The following is a 22,097-nucleotide window of genomic DNA, read 5'->3' as shown; positions in this document are numbered from 1 at the left end:
TACACTAACTACATTTTAATATATTTTTTTAGTAATCTTTATTACAATTACTTTGATTTATATTAATAAATTCTCTACACTATTAATTTTAAATAGATTGGACAGTTTGTCATGGTGTTCCTTACCACTCTCAATAAATGTGCAATGTATAATTAAATCAATCACCTCATAAACATAATTATGCTTTCTTTCGGGCAATTTTGCTATTTATGACGTCACGGCTTAAGGAATTTAGGAACTGAGTTACTCTCCGATCCCTCCTCTTGCAAAAGAAAGTTGTACAATACAAACAAAGCTCTAACCAAGTAATTAATGCTCAATTTGCAATGCAAAAAGTTGTAAGATATTATCCAGATGGGATAAAGTTAATGCAGAACAGATGCAGCAAATGTAAATATGAAACATGGCTGTGACGTTCATAAATAAAATAATAATAAAAACCTTTTTCTATCAACGAATGATGCTATAATAAACACTTTATAATAATTATTATACTATAGATAAAATTTGAAAATGACCTATGCATTTGGCGTGCCCATAAAAAACTGTAGATGATAGTTGCAAAGCTCAGTGTTATGTTAGGCAAGCTCAGACGTTAAAAACTTCGGGTTCGCGATGATATCAATCACAAATATGGAAAATTCAGACCGTTCTTTAAAATCTAACTTAGGACAAATTCTGTCTTAACCGATATGTAATTTAGCTATTTAACCTGCTTCTATTTGGCCCCAAACTTCGCGGGCGGCGGGGGAGGTTGGGCATACATGTTGTAATAACTAGTTGGAGGGGGCGCGTTGTACCCGGACTGCGATTGGTTTTGGAACTGGTTGTTGAAGCCTTGGTTCTGGGGGTAGTTGGGTTTGAAGCCTTGGTTCTGGTTGTAGCCTTGATTCTGGTAGTTTGAGGGTGTGAAGGAGGACGGGGCTCCGCGTCCGCGAGGCCCGCCCCTGCCGCGGCCGCGGAAGCCGCCGGAGCCGCCGTCGCGGGAGAACGAGCTGTCTTTGTTGAAGGAGGAGGATCGGCTGAAGCCGTCGCCGCGGCCGCCGAAGCCGCCTGAGTTGCTGTTGTAACCGTCTGAGTTGTTGTCCCAGCGGGAACCTGTGAAAAAAATGATTCATTTTTGGATATAATTTGCCATTAAATTGATCGATGACTTCAATAAGGAACAGTCTCACAGAAGACGTATTGATCGCTAAAGTCCGGTCGCCGAACACGTAGGATTTGGTCCAATGACCCTGTTGGCTGTCGCGCTCGCACACTCACTGCGGGCGCCCGTCGCACAGTCGCGACAGCAATATAATAATTACGCGCGAGCGATAAGCATGGGTAGCTTGGGGTCATTGGACGAAATTCTACGTGCTCGGCGACCGGACTTTGCCTTTACAACAGAAAAAATCGTGCCAAATGCTTCAACAAATACATAATTAATTGCTTACCTCCCCTGTCGCCAAATCTGCTACCGCCGCGACCCCTCGGGCCACCGCGGCCGCGTCCACCGCGCGAGTCACCATCGTCGCGGTCGCGGAATCGCCCACGACCTTCAAAAATGAATAAGGTATTTTAAACATGCATCAACATAAAATCAAAATCAAAAATATTTATTCAGTTTAGACCACAAGTGGCACTTATGAACGTCAAATATATAAAAAAAAGGTAGCCTTTATGGGGCACTTTACATGTCTCCTTATCTTTTGGGCCCTACCAGCGCTTCGAGACAAACATATGGCAAGTGCTGAGAAGAAACGCCGAAATATTATGTGCAGACTGAACTGACCATCGAATATGCTGTGGAAATAATTTACCCCATGTTCCTTCATCTCAACTGCTTTAAGTTTAAACTGACAATAGAAATGCGAAAGTCACTTTCTGGTAGATTTTTATTACGAAATCGCTGAACCAATTACTTATTATAAAGATTTGTTGAACCAAGGAGGACAATAGACTATATACCTTATGTCGCAAAAATAGGGTATGATGGCATCATTGAATTTACTAGACCGAAAATTATTTCTATTGTAGTGTTAAATTACTCACCGTATTTTCCCTTGAATCCCATTCCGCATTGAGCTAATTCTAGTAATTTAGGATTAACCACTTGGTTTGCCTCTTGCAGCACTGACATCAAATCCCTGGCCTAAAAAAGAAGAAAATTGCGTCACACAAGTTTGAAACATCTAAATTCTTTATAGCTTTCTTGGATAGTTACCCACCTTGGCAGAATTGTTAGGAGTGAACAATGTGTAGGCAGTGCCCGTGTTTTGAGACCGACCAGTGCGCCCAATACGGTGCACATAGTCCTCAGAATTATTTGGATAGTCATAGTTTATCACAAATTTCACATCTTCCACATCTGCGCGGGAAACGACAAAACATGTTAGAAGAAGCAAGACAATGCATTTCGTACATCCATAAAATATGAAAACAAAAGCAACATCCAGACAAAAAATAAATAAAACAACTCAGTGGAAAAATTCTTGAATTTAAAGGTCCCAAAGTGGCTCCTTGCGGAACCCCTTCGGATTTAATTTAACCAGCGACCACATACTTTTTCGAAGCATTATTATTTAATCTGATCAAATAAGATAAATGCGAATAACTCAAATAAAAGTAGAAGTAACAAGAGATTTACATTGTCAAAAGCTTTAACTAAATCAAAATATGAAAATCCAAGAATTCTTGCCATGACTATTTAGAGAGATGTTTACCTTATCGAGCGGCGCCATGGTATGAAGAGACAGCTGGAAATAACTGTATTATGCCCGTCAGTGGTTCCGGAGTGTTGTAGGCCAAGAGTGGATCGGTGTGCTGACTTAACGCCTCGTATATAACCCGCTAACTTGTCAGGTGGCGTAGGGCAGGGCAACCTTTAGTTTTCAGTAAATCTCTCATGACATTTAACCAAGCATGTATTGCTCTAGTGCATGTGACGGTCTTACGCTACATTATTACGTTAATCCGGAAAGTTATCAACTTCAAAATTATTAATTTCACTTTCCCTGTCGCAAAATTTTACTTGTACGTTTTCTTCAGAAATTATTTGGTTTATAAAAATCAGTAAGACCACATTCACCGCTACACCCATCAAAATTGTTGTTACTTTACAAAGAGGCAGCATGCTAAATCGAACAGTGTGCGCTGACAGTTTAAGTAATGCTGTCATTAATGATACCATCATTATCGCAATCACAATGATTATCGTGAGGTCAGCAACACACCGCTAGGCTAGCCGTTAACTCTGCACGCATGCGCCTCTGAAATGAAAACAACATTCGAGAATAATGCCAAGTCAGTCATGGAAATTTATCCATATCATCGGGCTATGATATTGTGGAACCTTACGACTATTACGAAACTGTTATTCCGATTTAAAACATTTGAATTTGGCTATAATTTCTTCAATGTAAATGATAAAATTCAGAGTTCTGTTCCTACAAAGTTGATACAAGTTGATAGTGCTAAGAGTTTTAGAAAAACAACCAAATTAATAACTTTTGTAATACAATAATTTTTAAACTATCAAATTGTGCCATTTGTGACAGAAAAAACACTGGAATAAGAATATCGTAAGATACAAATCGCGGCCCGAGAATAGTTCTAAATGGTAATATCAAGCCATTGCTTTTTCTTTAATTACTATTTGGTGGCCTATGTTCCAATATCCACATATAAATTATCTCAATTCACATTCGCTATATCAAATCCACCAGCTGCGTGCAATTCCCTTTGTTTTGTAGGACAAGTGCCTTGTGGTCCAACCATTTATGTCGCCAACCAACACTTAAATTGTCGAGAAATTGCTCCTAACCTGTTTTCATGGGTCACCATTTTGAAACCCATTTGACATTAAAATAATTCGTGAATACTGGAACTGTTTTAAGTACGGTTGGCATCAATCACAACCTTGTTCAAATAATGACAGCAATGGCATCAAATACCTCCTCTACGCTCCTGACATCTCTTAGACCTTTACACCCCGGTGGAACAGTGCGAGATGATTTACAAGCCTTTGCGATTGCGTTTACATTAAAAAACCTCGGCACTGTTTGGATATTAATCTTCTGTTTGATGCCTTCATTATTGTTCAATTCTACACAGGCGGGAGTAGTATCACCACCATTGATTTATATCTTGTAATAAATATTTATAGCATTTTCTTTAAAAGGTGGCACAAACATAAGATAGTCAACGTCTGGGCAATTTACAGTAACACATATTTTTACACAATAAAATTCATCTCAACATCTCATTGTTTCACACCATGTTTAGTACCCTGTGTTAATTTTGGCTTAACTTTCGTACAATGTTGAGATTCATATAGCCAAGAACGAATAATTTTAATCTCTGGTGTACTTTTCGTTCATCCTAACGTCTCGCATTCGGGTTCATTTAGTACTCTAATATGCTTTCTATGGGTCAACCTTACCTAAGCCTCTGGCAGCGACATCAGTAGCGACCAGAATGCCTCCAGCAGACGTCTGTCTGAACTGATTCAATACGTAGTCGCGATCCAGCTGATTTTTGTCGCCGTGGATGGCCAGAGCGCGCCAACCCGCTCGGTTTATAGATTTTGTTATTTCGTCCACCTAAGGAAGGTAAGTATTTGGAGAACTGTAGGCTAGATTATTCTCTAGCTATGGCATTTTCTGCTTTGTGAGATTTATTACTTTGAACATTTTCATTATTTATCCATTGCTTGATTAGGCACCAAGTTAATGATCAGTAATAAATTGCTTTCAACTATCATGACAAAGCAAATCTAGCTCAAAGTAGAGCTTGTACAATGATGAATAGATAAGAGATAAACATACTTAGCTAATTATTAGATGATTGAAGTTTAAAAATATACCAACCTTTCTCTTAGTCTCCGCAAATATGATTGTTTTGGTTTCTTCCTCTGAAGATATTTCTGTTAACAGTGTGATAAGCTTCTCATTTTTCTCCCACTCCTCACAGACATCCACTATCTGGAGGATATTGTGGTTGGCAGACAAGGATAGAGATCCAATGTTGATCTGGATGTAGTCATGGAGGAACTCTTCAGCCAAGTTCTGGACCTCTTTTGGCCAGGTGGCTGACCACATGAGAACCTAGAACGAAATAATTTACTTACTGTTACTGGACAGACCAGAAACTGTGGATGGTACCCTATACAAGTGCACTGAGTTGACCAGGAAAAGAGAGGTGACGAGGCGAGGTATCCTTATAAGGCGAGCAAAATCCCCAACAAATCACAAGTCATGACGATTATGACCACTCTGTCAAGAATGTAACAACTGAGACTGTAACATGTGAGACAAGGAGAACTTGTATAAATAGTGCATTTTAAACAATATACTTACTTGTCTGTCTGGACGAATTTGTTCAATGATTTTACGAATCTGTGGCTCGAAACCCATATCCAACATCCTATCAGCTTCATCCAGAACCAAGTATGTACACCTCTTTAGATTTGTAGTATCTGCAAAAGATAAAATTATTGATTGAAAAGATGAAAAAAGCAATCAGTAGTCTAATGATACCTTTTCAGTATCATTGTAATAACCTACTCATTAATTATGTATTGTTGTAAGTTAAGTGTATTGTCGATGATTCTGAATAAACATTAATCTTCTTTCTTTCTTTCTTTATTGCTGGATAAAGGCAATTAGTTCTAACGATTGCTGCCCTCATCCAGGTGCTTCTTGACAATCAGTTGGTCAAAAGTCAGTCAGTCAAAAAATCGATGTATGAAATTAATTACCTTTTTCCAAGAAATCAATCAGTCTTCCAGGAGTAGCAATTACAATTTCAACGCCTCGCTCCAGACACCTGCCTTGCGGTCCCTTGGGAGCCCCACCGAAGATGCAAGTGTTACGAACTTGCACGTTTTGACCGAAATCTGTAGCGACCTGTAAAATAGAAGATAATATTCAGAGACATTGTATATTTAGTTTTATATCCCCAAAAATGATTAAATGAAGCTAAAATAATCAAACAGTGGTGTGAACTGTGATTGTGTATTACATGAACATCTTACGAGCTTATAGATTTACATAGATTGATATGTGCATGACTCATGAAATTATGTTTATAGTTCAATAATAGGTAGAATAAACTGAAATTCACATAAAGCTGTTAGCTAGAAGCAGATTTTTCAATCATCAGTTTATTCTATGAAATACAATACTGTAATATTTTTCTGGCAATTGAAAAATCAGCATTATACGAAAAATTACATGTTATTTTTGTAGATCGTGAAGTGAATGACTTGTGAAATGGCACCATAAAATAAATGCTCACTAAAATACATAGGTAAGAATAAAATAACTAAAAATACAAAAACAATAAAAACAAAAGTAGATACAGAAACAGTGCCAAAAACTAAAAAAGTACTAAGGTTACGTTCAGAAACCTTACCTAGCCAGACAAAATAAATTTTGAATTTAGAAATTGAAGAAATAATTTGGAAAACAAGCCAAAAAGTATTTTTTAGGTTTTCGAACATAGCCTGCCCTTCAGGAAGCTAATTACTACATAATTATTAATATTGAATCAATTACTATATCCAAGTTGCTTGGATCGCTGTCCATCGTCTCTGCAGCGATCCCGTTCATTGAGATCAACGTCTGTTGCGGCACAATGAAAAACAAACGCTTCTTATAATATAATCTGATTGTTAGTAACAATAAAATGGACATTTACATTGTAAAAGTAAAATTTGATCAGTGGCAGGCCTAATTCTTCCCTAATAAAGAAGTAAAAAATCATAAAACATACAATTTGAAACCAATTTCTTACCTGCTGAATTTGCTGTGCCAACTCCCTAGTCGGGGCTAACACAAGGACAATGGGCCCTTCATCCCTCAAGAGCCTCGGTTGATTGATTATATGAACTATGGCTGGCAGAATATAAGCCAGGGTTTTCCCTGAACCAGTTTGAGCAATTCCCACCATATCGCGCCCAGAGAGAGCTATGGGCCACCCTTGCGCTTGAATAGGAGTGGGGTTCGGGAAACCCTGCTTCAAGATCTCTTTCATAGCATAATCGGGGAAACCGCCCTCTTCGAAGTACATACTCGGCGCGGGCACGTCGCGGCCTCGCACCGTGATCTGATGTTGGCTGCGGTAGGCTTCCACCTCAGCCGGGGACCGCCTTTCGACGTTCGGATGGGGGACATAGAAGTTCTTTTGGAAAGGCGTGAGCTGGATCGAGTCCCATCTGATTTTGCGCAAGTTATTCCCGGGTTGGTCGTTCTTGAAGCCACCACGGAAGTCGTCGCGGCCGCCGCGGCCTCCTCCACCGAACCCTCTGCCACTATCTCGGCCGTCGCGACCGTCCCGGCCTCCTCGGCCTCGGCCGCCGCCGCCGCTTCGACCTCTGTCTAATGAACGGTCGCTGGAGCGTCCGCCGCGGGACCCGCCGCCGCCCCTGCCGCCTCCACGACCACCACGGCCTCCGCCCCGTCCACCACCACGACCACCGCCGCGCCTATCATCGTACCTAAACAAAAATTAGGACGCTCTCAAAACAATCCATTGCACAAATTCGCTTATCACTCGTAGTATACTTACATGTTTCTAAGGCTCACAAATTCACTTTACACTAAGTAAATAATTTATTTATAACTTTGAACCTACTAAATACTTAAGTAACAATTGTTTTCTAACTAAAATGCGTCGCTGGAAAATCAATCTAAAATTCCAATCAGAAGAAGAAGCCAGCAGACGCCATTTTAGCACTTTGATGACATACAAAACATTTCCTGTTTATTGATGTACTTTATTTTTAGAAATCATGTGATAATTTTAAAAATAAGTATATAATATATATAAAAAATGGTAATATAATTATGTAAACCATTTATTTAAACATATAGTATTAGAATTAATAAAATAGATGAAACTAATGGCTTAAAAGTGACATCCCAAGCCTAGCACACACATTTAGAAAAAAAAAAGTTGACCCACTTCCTGTCGATTATTTTTTGAGCGCCAAAACTGAAGAGTTCAGTTCGCCAAAGATGAAGAGAAGAGATCCCAGCCCAGGGTTCTCTACCTCAAGAACCTCTCACAATGTTAATGTTGGTTTATCTGTTTTATCTTTTGATTAAAATTACAATATCAAAGTAAATGTTTGTTTTATTTTACCCTAATACATAAGCACGCATATGATAATCAAAGTAGGTCAGGCAGGTAACTCGCAAGTTATTGCGTACCTATCGATCAAACATCCTGCACCTATGTCTATTTCCGCATTCCTTTCTTTACTTTTCCTCCAAAATGGACAGCTCCATCCCTGTTTTCGAGAAGCCCCACCCTCGTTTGAGCGTTCTAGACTGGACTAGGAATATTCAAAGGCTTCAAAATGAGGCTAGATTGCGTCGGTTCGAATCTTACGAATTACGACAGAGAGCTAACCAGCTGCGGAATGAAACGTGTGTTACTACTAGATGGGATAACTATGTGAACAATGAGCTATTACGGGATAGGTAAGTAACGTTTACTCGTTAGTACGATCTAGTCGTATCTAGATATGGTGGTGGAAATCTATCGTCGTTCTTCTCTGTGGTCTGCTATCCAACCGTTTTTATATAGCGTTAAAATGTACACTATGTATTTCAAAGTACCTAGTCTACTTTTATTCTTTGTACGTACTCCAATAAAATTACCGACCACTTATTGGTTTTCGTGATGGATTTTCAAATCCACCTTAATCATAATTTTTCTAGAATATTCGAAGTTGAATCCTGGAGAGAGAAGCAGAGGTTTACACGGGAAGCAGTCAGAGACGAGATCAGAGCCCTCAAGGAAGAAAAACACGCGACAGAACTGCATTTGGAGTCCTTACAAGTGCCCCTGATGGTGTCCTCGCAGTGCCTCTCTAATAGGGACCAGAGAGTGCCCCCTGAGTTGACCAGGGACCAGCTTGGGGAAGAGCTTAATAGAGTAAGATCTTTGTAAGCAGATTCCGAGCTAAGAATTAAGTAGGACCACAGAATAATTAGGACCTCTGGTCCTACCTTGGTTCTATTTTGGAAGCTTTGATAAAGTCGTAAGAAAGGAATTTTTACTTAAAATATTATCTTTACCTTAGGACTCTACGGAGTCGTCATGTCTGAGCATTATTTGCAACATGCTCCTTATGATATTCTCAATAGACTGGTGAATTTTTCCGGCAATGAAATGGCGATATCGTGGCGATATTGTCATGACAGCAACCTTTCTGGGTGGCTCTCTAATCTGTGATCTGGATGCTCGTGGAGTGATTGTTAAATGCATGGATGTCATAACTTTGGAACATCATTATTAATATTAATTTAGGCACGCTGCGAAATTAAAATGCTCCACACCACAGCGGATCTGGCTAAGAAGGAACACTAATCTAACCTTTCCAGGAGTTGCACATCATAGAGAACAGCAAGCGCGTGTTAACCGACGCATGCCACATGGGCTGGGAGAAGCTCAAGGAACTAACGAACGTGTACTACCGCCTCGAGCGCGAGGTCCAGAATAAGGATGACGCTCTCATGCTGGAGTACCACGTCCGAGACCTGACCAGGGACAGCGCGGATATATCGTACAAGCTGGACCCGACCAGGATACCACCAGAGTAAGTTCTGTAGCTATTACCAAAAACCAGGGCCGTCTTTAACGTACTTGAGGCCCTGGCCCTCCTTTATTGTGGGGCCCTGTGCACGTGCCTATAATGCGCAGTGGGAAAGAGGGGCCTGCCAACAATGGCTGTGAAAATCTGTACGGAAATAGAAGTTGTCCTGGAAATCCGCTGATACTTCATCATTTCTGTCGTCATTATATTTTCTTAAGGTGATCAGCATGCCTCGTTCCAAAATATAATGCTTGATTATAGCAGAATCTTTGCTACATAAAGCAGTTTTATACAAGACCTGTTACTGTTCATCAACATTTTTCTAGCACAATCTCAGAGGAGAGCTACGTCAACTGCATCGAGAACACCATAAAGATAGCTGAACAACTCATGTCGGAATCCAAGACTTTACGGGAGACGATGTTCAAAGCGTGTGAACAGGCCCGCAACCAGATGTATGCTCAGAGCCAGCAAGTGGAGATGATCATGAGGAGGCGGGTGTATGACATACAGAGGGCAAGGAATGAGATGGAGTGGCAGAAGTATAAGGTAACTTGGGGAAGAAGGGATTCAGTCGGTAAGAACATCAGCGGAATATTTACAAAATGGAGCTAGAGGAACAGATGTAGGTAATAAGCCAAAATGCTGGTAATTAATCAATCAATCGAACGTCCTCTGCTGGAAGACCGGGACAAAACGGTCCTAGTGGAATATCTTGGGGGCTGCTCGCATCCAGGAGCTTCCCACGACCTTCACTAGATCGTCGGTCCACTGAGTGAGGATTCTTGTAGGTAATGACTGGAATAGGGTAAACTGTGAAGGAGGAAGGGGAATTTAATGTACAGTTATAGTAAAGTGGTCAAATTGAAAGAGCTTAGAAATGCTGAAAGAGTTTCATAGGTACAACACACAATATCTACATTGTCTACAATAAACACTTATTTCAGCTGGAGACAAACATGGAAAAAGTGGACCGCGAAATAACGTCGCTCCGGGCCGCAGTCGCAGATAAGATCAATCCCACCAAACTCGTTGAAACCAGACTGGAAACTCGCACTAGACGACCTGTTCTGGAAAGAGTTCAGGTAAATATAAAAAATACAAGAAAAAGAAAATTGAAAAGCTACAATAATTTTTGAAAATGGCGCGTGAGTTGATTGAAGACTTTTTGGAACTTTTTACTTCTGGCAACATTTGCATTGAAATCACGCGCGGATTTTAACTGCCAGTAATTCCGCTGGCAAAATTTTACCGATCTGAAATCTAAGTCTGAAATGATGTACCTAACTACTACGTAAATGAAACATTTTTGTTCTTTTTCTTGTTATTGCATAGAATAATCACACTTTCCTTATAACTGCAGATTTACTTTGTACGTTGTATTTTAAGGATAAACCGATGCGTGGTCTGATAGAAGAATACGAAAGGGTTCACATGAGTACCAATCAATTGGAGAAGAAACTGGAAGAAGCTTTGTATGTATATTTTATTTTTCATTCAACATATTGTGCGATAAAGAAATTTAAACAGAGTCAGCGTCAAAACAAGCAGAAGTACAGTGAGCCACAGTTGTAACTCCCCATTTCCGTGTTTTCTTTCGATTTCATCAAATGGTAATTCTTTGCGATAGAACGAGACGCCATGACGTGTAATGGGTAGCTGAAACTGTGGCCTAATGTAAACGACGGGGTTCCGTTTCGCGAGTGTCAGTGGCTACACGTGTTTCTGGAATTCGAGTGTATTTATTTTGTAATTTCACTGTTTATTTTTAGAGAAAACCAATCCTAAGCTCAATTATCAATAAAACAACGGTGGTGGTAACTAACTTGCTCTATCCTTGGTAAGTACCTAGCAGAATGGAGGTGATTCCTCCCGATCCGCCTGATCCCCCAGATCAGGCCGCCGATATGGAGCTTTCCCCGCCTTTATTTTCCCAAACGGCTACCAAACGCCGTCTTGACACGGTAGGTGATACCGAGCCGGCTAAGAAGACGAATACAGATGGATCATTAACCCAAAACAACCAACTGATGTACACACACCCCTCACTTGTAATAGCCCCAAAAACATATACTGACGAAGACAAAGGCCCCTTCTTGGTTCATGTGTCTCACATAGAATCGGAACCTTCTTCTCCAGCCTTCATTCAACCTATGAGGTTTGGCAAATTCTTGGTGACCAATAAAATTCAGGGAATCATCTTAGACGGCGTTACAAAAATCGGCAGAAACAAGATCTCCGTCGAATTCATTTCAGCCAGTGCAGCAAATAACTTTCTAAACAATGACATTTTGCCTATGTACAAGTATGTTGCATCAATCCCCACTTACAATGTGACCCGCATGGGCCTCATTAGGAACATTCCTACTGACTGGTCTATGGAGGAACTTGCAGAATCTTTAACAACCCCCGACGGCTGTGGTATCCTCCTGAAGGCTCGTCGGTTAAATAGAAAACAGATTAGGGATGATAACCAAATATCGTGGGTCCCCACACAATCAGTTGTAGTAACATTCAAGGGACAAGTACTGCCACAAAGAGTCTTCTGCTGCCACAATTCCATCCCAGTCGAGACTTACCAACTCCCGACAATCCAATGCCTCAATTGCTGTCGGTTTGGTCACATCAAGGCTCAATGTAGGTCTAAACCTAGGTGCTATCGTTGCACTCAACCTCACACAGCAGAAGAATGTAATGTCACAGAGGCCAAATCCACTTGCATCAATTGTTTAGGTCACCACTTTGCAACAAACAAGTCCTGCCCAGAGCAGCCTCGACAAAAGGCTATCAAAGTGACAATGTCTCAGGATAACATTTCCTACTCTCAGGCCTCCTCTCAGTTTCCTCCTGCCCGCAAATCATATGCGGACATTACTAAATCTCCATCCTCTCAAACCACCAGTCCTGCTTCTCAACCTCCCTTACGTCACTCCTCACACCCCAACCAAACGATCTCATACCGAAAGACCATTCCCCGAACATCCCGCCCTCATACTCCGTTAGATAAGGGTTACGATAAGCAGGCGCACCAAGCCATAATTGGTAACTGTGCCTCCTCCCTACCTAATGGTTGTGCCCTGAACGGTGACTCTTCTCCTTCCCTGGGAGAGGATAACCTTTTACAGATGGTTCTCTCTCTAATCATCCATATTGTTTCTGGTCGTAATACCGCCCTACCGCCCAACGTTGCGCAAATGCTTTCCCAAATCTCGCAGATAACTTCTAATAATAATGGACAAGGAGGTAGTCCAGTGGAACTGCCAAAGTATTAGGCGCAAAAAACATGAATTAACTTTTCTTATTAGTAAATACTCTCCATCAGTCCTAGCTATCTCGGAGACGTGGCTGGTTCCTGGTTCACATTTTCGTGTATCAGGATACGCATGCCTCCGGGATGATAGGAATGATGGCTACGCGGGAAGTGCCTTACTTGTAAGACGCTTCCTTCCCTATAATCAACTCCCCCTTCCTTCGCATAGTCAAGACATCAATGTCGTGGCTATACGAATATTTGATATCTCCCTTTTATCCGTATACATTCCCCGCCCTAACGCTTCCTCCATCAATGAACTGCGCTCTGCTATTCTATCTGTCCCTCCTCCAGTTATAATCTTGGGTGACTTAAATGCGCACCACGTTTTATGGGGCTCCTACCATTCCGACTCTCCAGGTTCATTGCTCCTAGACCTTTTGGATGAGCTTGACCTTTGTATTTTGAATAATGGTTGTCCAACAAGAAGATGTGCTCCAACCCAAAACCCAGCATCGGCCGTAGATGTGTCATTCTGTTCTCCAAATTTGACCTCACTTTGCTCATGGAAAGTCCTAAACAGCACATTTGGTAGTGATCATTTTCCCATTATAGTATCTTTGCCTAATAATAACTCCCCAATAAATCGCCCTCCTCCTCTTTTAAAATATAATTTAAATAAAGCTGACTGGCTTGCCTATCATGCATCAGTCAATGAAAAATTGAAAAATTTACCTTCAGTCAATAATGATAATGCCCTCTCAGTATACTCTGATTTTGTTAACACCTTACAAACATCAGCAGATGATCACATACCATTGAAAAATCCATCTCGGAAAATATCTCCTCCTTGGTGGGATTCTGAATGTACAGTCAGTGTCCAAAAACGTAAGGAATCTGAAAAAAGGTACAACCGTTCAATGACCATGGAGAATTACATCCTTTACCAAAAAATTGCTGCACAAACAAGAAAGTTTTTAGCCAAAAAAAAGAAGAAGGGATGGATAAACTTTTGTGAAAATATGTCTCCAAGGACCCCTTCCTCTATTGTCTGGAAACAAATTAAAAGATTCCGTATATCCTTAATCCCTATAAATGCCCCGTCTAACAACCCTACAGCTTGGCTAAATGATTTTGCGGATAAACTAGCCCCTCCCTTTGTTCCTTTTATGGATAGCCTCCCTTCTATAAGTTGTTTTCTTCCCCAATCAAATATTCTAGATCGGCCCTTCTCCTTTGAAGAACTTTTATCAGCTCTTGACGGCTTAAAGGATTCATCTCCTGGAGCAGATGGAATTCCTTACTCTTTTATAATTAAATCTCCGGAAAGTGCCAAACTTCTCTTCCTAAAAATAAATTCGTTTTTTGACCAAGGTACTCTACCGGAAGCTTGGAAACAACAAATTATAATTCCTATTCCTAAACCAGGAAAAGAACCTTTGGATCATAACTCTTATCGTCCCATAGCCCTTTCTTCCGTTCTCCTTAAAATAATGGAACACATACTTAAAAATCGCCTCGAATGGTTCTTGGAATCAAATAACATTTTGGATAAATCCCAATTTGGTTTCCGTAAAGGCTTTAGTACTTTAGATAGTCTAAGTATTCTAACGACGGATATTCGCGTAGCTTTTAAAAATAAGGATTACCTCGTTGGGGTCTTCTTGGATATAGCGTCTGCGTACGATAATGTGTTGCTCCCAATACTCAGGCAAAAATTGCTCTATCTGAGTATCCCGGAGAAACTGGTACGTCTCATCTGCAACACGTTGATGTCACGATCAATAGCAGTGAGATACCAAGACTCTATAGTTCCCCGTTTAGTCTGGAAAGGGCTCCCGCAAGGATCTGTACTCAGCCCTTTACTTTACAGCATTTACACATACGATCTTAGTAGAACTGTAGACTCTTTTTGCAGTATCCTTCAGTACGCAGATGACATTGCCCTCTATCATTCATCCAAATCTATATCCGAAACAAGTTCGCGCCTAAACTCTGCTCTGGAGTATTTTAATGCCTGGATGACAAATCATGGACTATCTATTTCAGTTCCAAAATGTAGTTGCGTCACTTTTACTCGAAAACGTAACACACCAGAGGTTGATATAACATTAAACGGTGATAGCGTTCCTTGTAACAACCAAGTGAAGTTTCTAGGTATAATTTTAGACTCTCGGTTATCAGGTATTCCCCATTTCAATTACATTCTTGGTAAGGCTGAAAAAGGGCTAAATATCCTCCGTGCCCTTTCAGGTACCTGGTGGGGTGCACATCCATACTCACAAAAATTACTTTATAACGCCATTGTCCGCAGCCACTTTGATTATGCTTCATTTCTTTTAGACCCCTGTAATAAATCTGCTCTTGAAAAACTTAATAAAACCCAATCCAAATGTCTACGTATAATACTGGGAGCTATGAAATCCTCACCTATTAATGCTCTCCAAATTGAATGTGTGGAACCTCCCCTATATTTGCGTAGACAATACCTAAGTGACCGGTTTTACGTTAAAATCACTCAAAATCCCAATCACCCTTTGAATGAAAAACTGGCTCTCCTCTCTTCACTAAGTAGCTCTGCTGACTCCTCTCAGAGTTCACCTTGTGTTTTGTTGAGTTACCAAAAATTTAACCGCCTCCCTACTCCAATTGAAAAAATTCCATTGAATCCTCTTTTCAGCAATAGCTATGATTCCCTTCTTTTCCATCCCTCAATAATCCTTAACTTTGGCATTTCTAAGGACTCCTGCTCAGCTGGTCAGGAATTTATCAATATTGTCTCTGAGCACTGGCAAGGCTGGCTAAAAATTTACACTGATGCCTCCAAGCTAGATGAGGGTGGATGTACTGGCGCTGCAGTCTGGATACCTTCATACAGAATAGCACTAAGTTTTAAGTGTCCACCAGTTACATCAGTCTTCACCGGAGAATCAGTTGCTATATTAGAGGCTATTCGTTATTCTATCTCTCACCACCTTAATAACACCTTAATCTTTACCGACTCTTTGAGCTGCCTCCAGTCTATCCTAGCTAACCCATTTAAATCCAAATCCAAATTTCCTATCATCTTCAAAATTAGAGAAGCCCTTTTTGAGAGTAAACAGCGTGGCTTAAATATCGTTTTAGCCTGGATCCCAAGCCACCGAGGTATCCCTGGCAATGAAACTGTAGACACATGTGCTAAAAATGCTATATCCACAGGTTCACTTGATCATTATAAATTATTTGCACATGATGTCTCTTCGCTCCCACGTAAACACCTATTCAAGTCATGGAATACTCACTGGGCTAACTCCAAGAGATACGTAGGCAAATATTATGCTGATATCCAACAGGATATTCCCTCTAGACCTTGGTTCTTCAAACAGCCCCACTTGCCAAAAAGGACAGTGTCCATTATCTCTCGCCTGCGTATAGGTCACGCATGTACCCCTGTTCATCTTGCCAAAATGCGGATTAAGGATAGCTCCATATGCGAATGCGGCTTGGATGAAGGAACAGCTAACCACATATTTTTCAACTGCCCCAAAATTGACCATTCATTATACGACTTCCTTCCTAAAAAATTCCCTTTTCCGACTAACCTTAAATGTGTCCTTAACTTTACTAATCCCCATACTTTGAAATCTCTAGTTAAATTTATTAACATTAACAAAATTAATTTGTAACAGGCAAGAGCTAGCAGAAAACTAAACCTCCACATTTGTGTTTATTTTCATGTGTTATGTTTATGTATTGTGTTGTCTTATTTGTGATGTCTCTTTGTTTTAGGTATTTTGCTTAGCATACCTTTGAAAATTTAAATTTATCAAAATACCTATACTTACCGTGTAAAAGCTGCGCACGTGATATTGGCGGAACAGTGTGCCCTGTGGCGAAAAACACAAGTTCATCGCCATTAATAAGAAGAAGAAGAAGAAGAAGAATGTAAACGACCAGATCACAATAATACATTCCTGTTTCAAATCAATTTATTTGTTTTGTCCCTGTCATTTTACAGGACGACCTACCACGGCATGTACAACCACCACCAGCGGGTGACAAAGGACCTGCAGTATAAGAACCAAGCCTTAGAGACCGACCGCCGCCTGATCGAGATCCGGAAGCCGATACACGCGCCCGATGAGACCGAGTTACAGAGGAGTGTGGGGTACTGCCATATGGCTGATGAATTGCTCCCGAAGTGAGAGGAAAATTGAGGTTTCAGCGATTCAAGCGCTTTTTCCCAACGAGTCACATCGAAACGAGTAACACTTACTTGTTGGGAAAAAATTCCCATCTAAAGCCCGGTCTCCGAGCACGTACAATTTTGTCCGCACACTCACTGCGGGCGCCCGTCGCACAGTCGCGACAGCAATATAATTACGCGCGAGCGATAAGGATGGGTAGCTTGGGGTCATTGGACAAAATTCTACGTGCTCACAGACCAGACTATAGTCACACTGTTATTGGTTCACAGAGACTTCGTTATAAAAAACAATGTATAAAATGCATTAAAAATCAAAATACATAATAAATAATCTAAAGCCTACAGTAAGAAAATACAGGTTACAATATACAGTGTGACCGACGAGTAACGGTGCAACTTGATGTGAATTTTTTGTCTCAACAAGTAGGTGTTGGGAACAAATAAGGATTTGAACGGATGTTTATTGTGCCTTTGTTGCACCGAATTCGCACAATTACAGTAGGTAGTGGCTTGGTAAGCATTAGGATCCTGAATGTATTAAATATTAAGAGAAGTCACTGCCCCACACACCAAGTTTACAAGATTTAGTAACTAAAGTGGAATTTGTAGATTTTTCTACAGCATATTTAAATGTGTAGGGTAATAAAATTGAATTGTTAACAGTAGTTAAGGCAAAGAATGCAGTAGGAAAAGCATTAAGGAGCTTTCAATAACATAGAACAATCTAGAGTCAGTGGTTTCATTGTGCAAAGAATGTTGGTGTTGCCAGTACTAAATAACCACCAGATATTGTGTTCAATGATGGGAACAATATTAACATAATATAATAACATTAACAGTAAAACTCCTTTAAATAATTAAAAATATTTATTATAATGTAACGAAAAAGCCACTGCACTGGTGTGCATTAATGTACTTAATTTAATAAAATTATTCGCTAGGTACCGTGAGACTTGTCTCGTGAATTCGCAATGTTACCATATAATAAAATACTTAAGTTACCATTAGATATTATTTAAAATAACGTAGGAAGCATTAAAATGCAATAAATCTTTATATTAGGTATATAAATGCTTTGCTTTAAAAATGCTTGTTACCAAAGAAAACTACTTTTAGCATTTGTTTCTCATAATTAAGCGAAATATTATTTCCAAGTGAATTAGAACCTTAATCTTTTAACAATAGGTAACAATTTGGTTTAAACGCTTGTTTGTTTACTTAGTAAGTAATAATGCTAGAGGAACGACTAAGAATAAATATTATTTAAACTATATTGTTGTTTGTTTCAAGCATATAAATAAATAAATACTGAATATTATTATAGTAAATATAAATTAAACAAAATTAAGAGAGCAGACTATTGTGCACATATTTCTTAAGTTATTTAAATAAAAAATGAACTTACTATTTTATTCATAATACAAGTTCGCTAGTTATATTAAAGATAAATTACATTATTTTATGATAAAAATTGATGTTACACATAATTTCGATCGGTTAAAATGGAGTCTTATCTTCCAAGCACTAGAAATCCAACTTGTATGAGAAAAATTGCAAAGTTTACACAAATTCTATAAGAATTTGTACGCTAATATGAACTCTAATGCTTCAAAAATAAGCTTCCAGGTATATTATTGCTATAGCACCTTAAACAATGAGATGAACACGTTTCCATAATTATGTATTATTATTATAATAACTGCTATGTACTAGCGAGTTGCATTTAGGAATATCTTACTATTGCATTAATACCACGCATTAAATAAGGCCTACGAGTCACGTTAATGTGATCATTAACTAACGTAAGTAACTTTGCAATATTCTAGCTATTTGTTATTAAATACAAATTCATCTAAGTTTGTTACATCCCAATTTCTGTCTTCCCACGCTCCTTAGTATCTTGAAAATTCGAGTGAGTAGTACCAAATGGTTCGTGTAATATTACACTCGGTGCTGCTCGCCAGTTCTGTTACTTGAACTTGGCTGGGCACGCTACCACATGTCTAGATAATAATATTTTATTGAACACTAGCTGACCCGGCGAACTTCGTGCCGCCTTAGCGTAGAGATTTTCTTTATATTTTTTTCCGTAAAAACCTTGTACAGAGTATTAGAAAACTACAAAAAAAAATCAGCCAAATCGGTCAAGCCGTTTTCATGTTATGTCGTGACAACGGAAAACGGGTTTCATTTTTATATATATAGATTCATGAGTCATCCTACATCAGCTTGTAATCACCGATGATATGGTCAATCGCAGATCCTTAAGTTTATTAAGTTTTATTTTATCTCGATTTAAAGACACTAAGGTTGTGGAAGAAGACAGTTTTTAAATCGATCGTACTATTTATTTGAAGTAACCATGTGTGTCATTTGGAGTAAAGATAAAAGCGTAATATTTATAGGAATGTAGGAAAATATGGCATTCTAATAGCTTAAGTAGGAATTGGCTAATAAATTATCAGGCATAAAAACTATTTATAATTATTTGAATCTCTACAAATGCAGTGTACGATAATACTTGATAATTATAATTAAGAGGATAAACATAGCAATACATAATAATTAATAACATTTTGTGGTGCCTAATCCTATGTATTGTGGGCCTTAATTTGAACTAAAAGCTATCAACAATTATAAACTATTAACAACTTATTTATCAATTCCTCTATTTCGTCTATGCTCTTGGGTAACAACATATCAAAAATGCATACAGCAGGCTTTTTTAAACGTCTCCTAAAATTTAGATTGAGACAAATGAATAAATCGTGAACCAGCAGTTCAATGTTTCAAGATACGTCATTGTTGTTGAAAAATCGCACCTATTAAATCTATATTATGATACCACATAGCTTGATATGCCATCGTCCTTCCAACTGAAAAAACACTTCCACCACGATTCAAGCGTAAAAACTCGTTATTACGTGGTCCATTAAATTTTAATACTGTATGCATTTTCCTAACGCGGTGTATAAACAGTAAGATATGTTGTATCTTTTTGGTTCATAATTCTGTAGTAATTTGGTATTATTCGGCATGTGACGATGCACAGCATCTGGTGAGAGAGATGCGTCTACTTCCGGTGTAGTTTTTTACCATTTTATACCTTAAATGACGTCATTTCCGCAATTATTTAATAGGAATTGATTTGACTTACTTCCGTTTGCCGCCATTTTAGTCACCTGGGGGCGAGCTTGCTCGGAGTTCTTCATAGCGTCTTTAACTTCCAAACTAGCAACATCGTAAGCAGAAACGCTGCTCAGATTTTTACTGAAATAATTTATTTCTCAACGTTCTTATACTAAGTTTAAAATTAAAAAGTGCAATTGACCGCGCGTGTGTGACCGCGAACGACATGTACGTGATGGTGGTTGGCGCCAAAGGGGACGAGTGTCTTCCGGACGACGAGCAGGTGGACCCAGAGCGTCGGATACCGGAGAAACTCGGACCCCGGCGAGATTCAAAACGGATGAAACGAGGTACGTGGGATTCTGATAGCTTTAACACTCTTTTCGATCAAATGAGCATTCTCGCGAATCTCTATATTGTATAAATAGATTGAATAACGTACCCACAACCATCTTATACAATTTTAACGGCGGCCCCGTCAGCCCCAATCGCAAACATTAGATACCAATCAAAATACGTTGTTAGCATCACCACAATCGAACGATAACTCTTTCTGGTACGAGTTTCTTAATAAATACCCATTTAAAAAGGCTCATTGTGCTCATAAAATAAAGCACCTACAAATGCTTTACCACATCAACAAAGCACTTTAAACTACAACTATTAGTAGACTGGGTGGTCACCCCCAACACTGAGCCAGCTTACAGCTTGAATTATTAAATTCTAATGTTTTTTGCAAATCAAGAAGCTTAATAAGTATGACAAAATGTGCTAAGTACATCGAACATGTATACTTCTATTTTGCAACAACATATAAATTGTAATCTGAAGCGTATCCTGGCTAAAATTCCTAATAAGCATTGTGCGAGGAGCACCCTCCCAGTGCTGGATTTTTGTTCGGCAAAATCACCCTGTGCTCGTACTGGTGATATCTAAAAAATAATCCGACCTTGGTTCTCTAGCCGGTCACTTCAAGCAAAATCAAAACATAATAATATCTTTATTTGCTTAGACTGATTAAATTAGTTCTTACAAATCGTCAAATACTAATAAGTAACCGTTACCTACACATCTTATTATCTTTAAAGCAAATACATAAGCCTCAAAATAACTCCCTTTGATTTAGAACAAAAAGCCAAGGATTCCAAATCAGTCCCTCCAAGCCGATGCTTGCCCCTGCAACGCCGTGCTTTATTCAGCGTCTTAACACTCTTGACTGTCTAGCGCTGACCAAATAAGAATAGCAAAGTCAAGTGACTTTCCACTCAGCAAATTCTACGGAGGCTGCCTTTGAGCGTATCTTAGGCAGTGGTAGGCGTCATCAGACTGCGGAGGTCAACCTGTTACCTGACAATGGTTCCAGGGATGCGTCTGCTATTCACCTCCAAGCCGGTGCTTGCCCCTGCACCTGCAACGCCGTGCTTTATTCAGCGTCTCAACACTCTTGACTGTCTAGCGCTGATCAAATAAGAATAGCAAAGTCAAGTGACTTTCCACTCAGCAAATTCTACGGAGGCTGCCTTTGAGCGTATCTTAGGCAGTGGCAGGCGTCATCAGACTGCGGAGGTCAACCTGTTACCTGACAATGGTTCCAGGGATGCGTCTGCCATTCACCTCCAAGCCGGTGCTTGTCCCTTCAACGCCGTGCTTTATTCAGCGTTTTAACACTCTTGACTGTCTAACGCTGACCAAATAAACCGAAATCCTGTTAAAACAGGTGCTGAAATTACCAGATAAGGCACCGCTCAGCATGAGCCTGCTCCTCACAATATTCCTTCGCAAGAAGGACAGACCAAACAACCTATTCTATTAAACGTCCTAATCATTAGATACAATTATGTAAGTATTGATCCGATCTGAAGTAGTTGAATGCTAAATTCTAAATCTGGATGCAGATACCGATCACAGAGACACCGCCGGCCTCTCCGCATGTCTTGTCAAGG

General features: G+C 39.6%; 3 protein-coding genes and 1 long non-coding RNA gene across 4 annotated transcripts; 3 read left to right on the top strand and 1 right to left on the bottom strand.

Annotated features, from left to right (window-relative positions):
* LOC135077712 (uncharacterized) lies at positions 1-7,724 on the bottom strand. The gene is made up of 10 exons (XM_063972280.1): positions 7,552-7,724; positions 6,778-7,480; positions 5,741-5,888; positions 5,340-5,458; positions 4,851-5,087; positions 4,424-4,583; positions 2,211-2,350; positions 2,035-2,134; positions 1,437-1,538; positions 1-1,098 (listed from the first exon to the last, which is right to left on the bottom strand). Coding segments are annotated over exons 1-10 (2,091 nt in total). The 5' UTR covers positions 7,554-7,724; the 3' UTR covers positions 1-718.
* A 484-nt stretch (positions 7,725-8,208) lies between these two features.
* LOC135077352 (tektin-2-like) lies at positions 8,209-8,940 on the top strand. The gene is made up of 2 exons (XM_063971876.1): positions 8,209-8,468; positions 8,709-8,940. The coding sequence occupies exons 1-2, from the start codon at positions 8,260-8,262 to the stop codon at positions 8,938-8,940; spliced, it is 441 nt and encodes a 146-aa protein (XP_063827946.1). The 5' UTR covers positions 8,209-8,259.
* Positions 8,941-9,421: 481 nt separating this feature from the next.
* On the top strand, positions 9,422-17,582 carry LOC135077709 (tektin-B1-like). The gene is made up of 5 exons (XM_063972278.1): positions 9,422-9,589; positions 9,913-10,135; positions 10,534-10,671; positions 10,976-11,061; positions 16,837-17,582. The coding sequence occupies exons 1-5, from the start codon at positions 9,426-9,428 to the stop codon at positions 17,021-17,023; spliced, it is 798 nt and encodes a 265-aa protein (XP_063828348.1). The 5' UTR covers positions 9,422-9,425; the 3' UTR covers positions 17,024-17,582.
* A 2,468-nt stretch (positions 17,583-20,050) lies between these two features.
* Positions 20,051-21,868, top strand: LOC135077711 (uncharacterized). The gene is made up of 2 exons (XR_010258492.1): positions 20,051-21,207; positions 21,281-21,868. It is a non-coding gene; the product is annotated as an uncharacterized LOC135077711 (long non-coding RNA).
* The last annotated feature ends 229 nt before the right edge of the window (positions 21,869-22,097 follow it).

Source organism: Ostrinia nubilalis, chromosome 13 (assembly GCF_963855985.1).
Source record: "Ostrinia nubilalis chromosome 13, ilOstNubi1.1, whole genome shotgun sequence".
In the NCBI taxonomy this organism is placed as follows: Eukaryota; Metazoa; Arthropoda; class Insecta; order Lepidoptera; family Crambidae; genus Ostrinia; species Ostrinia nubilalis.
The sequence above is the reverse complement of the archived record's forward strand: the minus strand, read 5'-3'. Positions and strand labels throughout refer to the sequence as shown.

Bases quoted from the DNA above. Each gene is read 5' to 3' on its own strand.
- LOC135077352 (XM_063971876.1), top strand. From the start codon at position 8,260: ATGGACAGCTCCATCCCTGTTTTCGAGAAGCCCCACCCTCGTTTGAGC. The intron at 8,469-8,708 runs GTAAGTAACGTT...TAATTTTTCTAG, and splicing joins AATGAGCTATTACGGGATAG to AATATTCGAAGTTGAATCCT.
- LOC135077709 (XM_063972278.1), top strand. From the start codon at position 9,426: ATGGGCTGGGAGAAGCTCAAGGAACTAACGAACGTGTACTACCGCCTC. The intron at 10,136-10,533 runs GTAACTTGGGGA...CACTTATTTCAG, and splicing joins TGGAGTGGCAGAAGTATAAG to CTGGAGACAAACATGGAAAA. The intron at 11,062-16,836 runs GTATGTATATTT...GTCATTTTACAG, and splicing joins AAGAAACTGGAAGAAGCTTT to GACGACCTACCACGGCATGT.
- LOC135077712 (XM_063972280.1), bottom strand. The intron at 5,889-6,777 runs GTAAGAAATTGG...TCTATTTTACAG, and splicing joins TGGCACAGCAAATTCAGCAG to GTCGCTACAGATTTCGGTCA. The intron at 2,351-4,423 runs GTAAGGTTGACC...TTTCCCGCGCAG, and splicing joins TGTCGCTGCCAGAGGCTTAG to ATGTGGAAGATGTGAAATTT.